Genomic DNA, 2,408 nt, shown 5'->3' with positions numbered 1-2,408 from the left:
TCATCCAATATCTATCATCGTTTGTAACCGTTGCTTAGATACTTTAACCAAGGCCAAAACATTTACAATATCTTGATCTTTCCTCTGCAGTGCTTGTGACAATTCATTTGAAATTCCCAAAACAATTTTCATTAAGTGCATGATGAATATAAAGTCAAAAGATTGAATCGAATCTAATAAAGCACTTGTTTCACCTCTTTGCTCAGAATTTGTGCCATCCTCTTCAACAGTCACAAGCACATCAACAACAGAAGAAAACATAGAAATCAAACTCATCAAAGTACCATAATGTGAACCCCAACGTGTAACACCAGCTCGTTGGAGACTAGTTTCTTGATTCAAACCATGTCCACTTGAAATTTCACCATTTTCCAATGCTTGAATAATATTGCTAGCATATTTTTCTCTTAGAATATCTCGATGTTTGCACGAAGCTCCCACAACATTCAACAAATTAGTAAGAATATTGAAAAGATTAGTAACTTGACTGTGATTTTTTGCAACAGCTACAAGTACCAGTTGAAGTTGATGAGCAAAACAGTGAACATAAAAAGTAGATTGATTTTCTTTTATGATGAAACTTTTGAAACCATTAAATTCTCCTCTCATATTACTAGTCCCGTCGTAATCCTGTCCACGTAATCTTGACATACTTAATCCATGTCTTGAGAATAATGCTTCAATCGTTGCTTTCAATGATAAAGTAGTTGTGTCATTAACATAGACAATGCTAAGAAATCGCTCAATAACACATCCCTTTTTATCTACATAACGAATCAAAACTGCCATTTGTTCTTTGATTGATACGTCACGAGATTCGTCAGCCAAAATAGAAAATAGATCATCTCCAATATCATTAATTATTGTATTGATAGTTTCACTTGCCATACAACGCACGATATCCTTTTGTGTATCATGAGATACAATCTTCAGATTCTTGGGAGCATTATTTAATACGACATTTTTGAGCATTTCATTATGATTTGAAAGAAATTGTAGAAGTTCAATAAAATTTCCACGATTTCTAGAAGATTCGGATTCATCGTGACCTCGAAAGGCTAACCCTTGACATAAAAGAAATCGAATACAATCGATTGTTGCAGTCAAATGAATTCGATACTCATTTCTAGCCTGATCAAATTGTCGAGAAAAAGCAACTTCAATGTGTCGACTTTGATTCATTAAATCCTGACATTTCCTCTAAGCTTTGTTATGAGCGCTATTTGGACCTCCAACATGGATTTGAAATCTTTCATTTTTTTTCAATTTGTGAATCCCACGGTAATAAAAGAATCGCAACCGAGTTGCTCCTCAAAATCAACTCTCATCAGATAGCAACACAAGCAAAATGCAGCGTCTTTCGTAATACTATACTCTAACCAATTTCTAAAATTATCAAACCAAGTTGAATTGAAACGACGTGACACCTTCCCAAACTTTCTTTGAGGGAAATTATGTTCACGAGGTTGACATGGACCTTTTTGTAAGTACGCTCTTCGAATTTCATCTCGATCATTAGAATTATAATCTAAAATTTTGATTCGCAACCCATGATCCGAAGGAAGATCTTCCAGATTGATTTCAACACGACTATGCTTTGAACATCACCGTATGTCATCATCACTAGGATCATTCCTTGCTCGAGTAATGGATGGTTGCTCCAAATTGGACTTTCTTATAAGAAATTTATCCATATCTGATTCACAAATTTAATTTATTTAGTTAGATATCAAGATTTTTAACATGTTTCTATATATTAAAGATACATATTATTCTATCCTAGAAAGTTATGTAATCCAACATTGAAAAATGGTTTTACATGTAAAAGAAAGGTAATAAGAACTAATCTAATATAAATCTCGTAATCAATAATTTCAATGAACAATAAAAATTAAAATTAATAACATTACAATTTTATAAGCATAATCAATAATCAACAAATGGGGCTCTGCCCCTATATATTCATAAAAGGAATAATAATATATCTTCAATAAGTTAACAATAGGGCTTCGCCCCCCTGTATATTCAATATTTCATTAATAAATTAACAAGAGGGCTCCGCCCCCCTGTATATTCAATATTTAATCAATAAATTAACAATAGGGCTTCGTCCCCCTGTATATTCAATATTTCATTATAAATTAACAAGAGGGCTCCGCCCCCTTGTATATTCAATATTTAATCAATAAATTAACAATAGGGCTTCGTCCCCCTATATATTCATAAAAAGAATAATATTATTTCATCAAGAAGTAACTAATAGGGTTCCATCCCTCTGTTTATTCATAAAAAGAATAATACTATTTCATCAATAATTAAATAATAGGGTTCTGCCCCCTATATATTCATAAAAGAAATATAAAATTTTCATTATTAAATTAACAATTGGGCTCTACCCGTTATACATT

At 32.1% G+C, this 2,408-nt stretch overlaps 1 protein-coding gene across 1 annotated transcript; it reads right to left on the bottom strand.

Moving 5' to 3' along the window:
* LOC147386706 (uncharacterized) lies at positions 1-789 on the bottom strand. Its single transcript, XM_086424603.1, has one exon. It carries the CDS (start codon positions 787-789, stop codon positions 1-3), a length of 789 nt encoding a protein of 262 aa, XP_086280729.1.
* Between the last annotated feature and the right edge of the window lie 1,619 nt (positions 790-2,408).

The sequence above is a fragment of the Akebia trifoliata genome, chromosome 14 (assembly GCF_017979445.1).
Source record: "Akebia trifoliata isolate Shusen 1 chromosome 14, ASM1797944v1, whole genome shotgun sequence".
In the NCBI taxonomy this organism is placed as follows: Eukaryota; Viridiplantae; Streptophyta; class Magnoliopsida; order Ranunculales; family Lardizabalaceae; genus Akebia; species Akebia trifoliata.
The sequence above is the reverse complement of the archived record's forward strand: the minus strand, read 5'-3'. Positions and strand labels throughout refer to the sequence as shown.

Excerpts from the sequence above, each read along its gene's own strand:
- LOC147386706 (XM_086424603.1), bottom strand. The coding sequence starts at position 789 with ATGGCAGTTTTGATTCGTTATGTAGATAAAAAGGGATGTGTTATTGAG.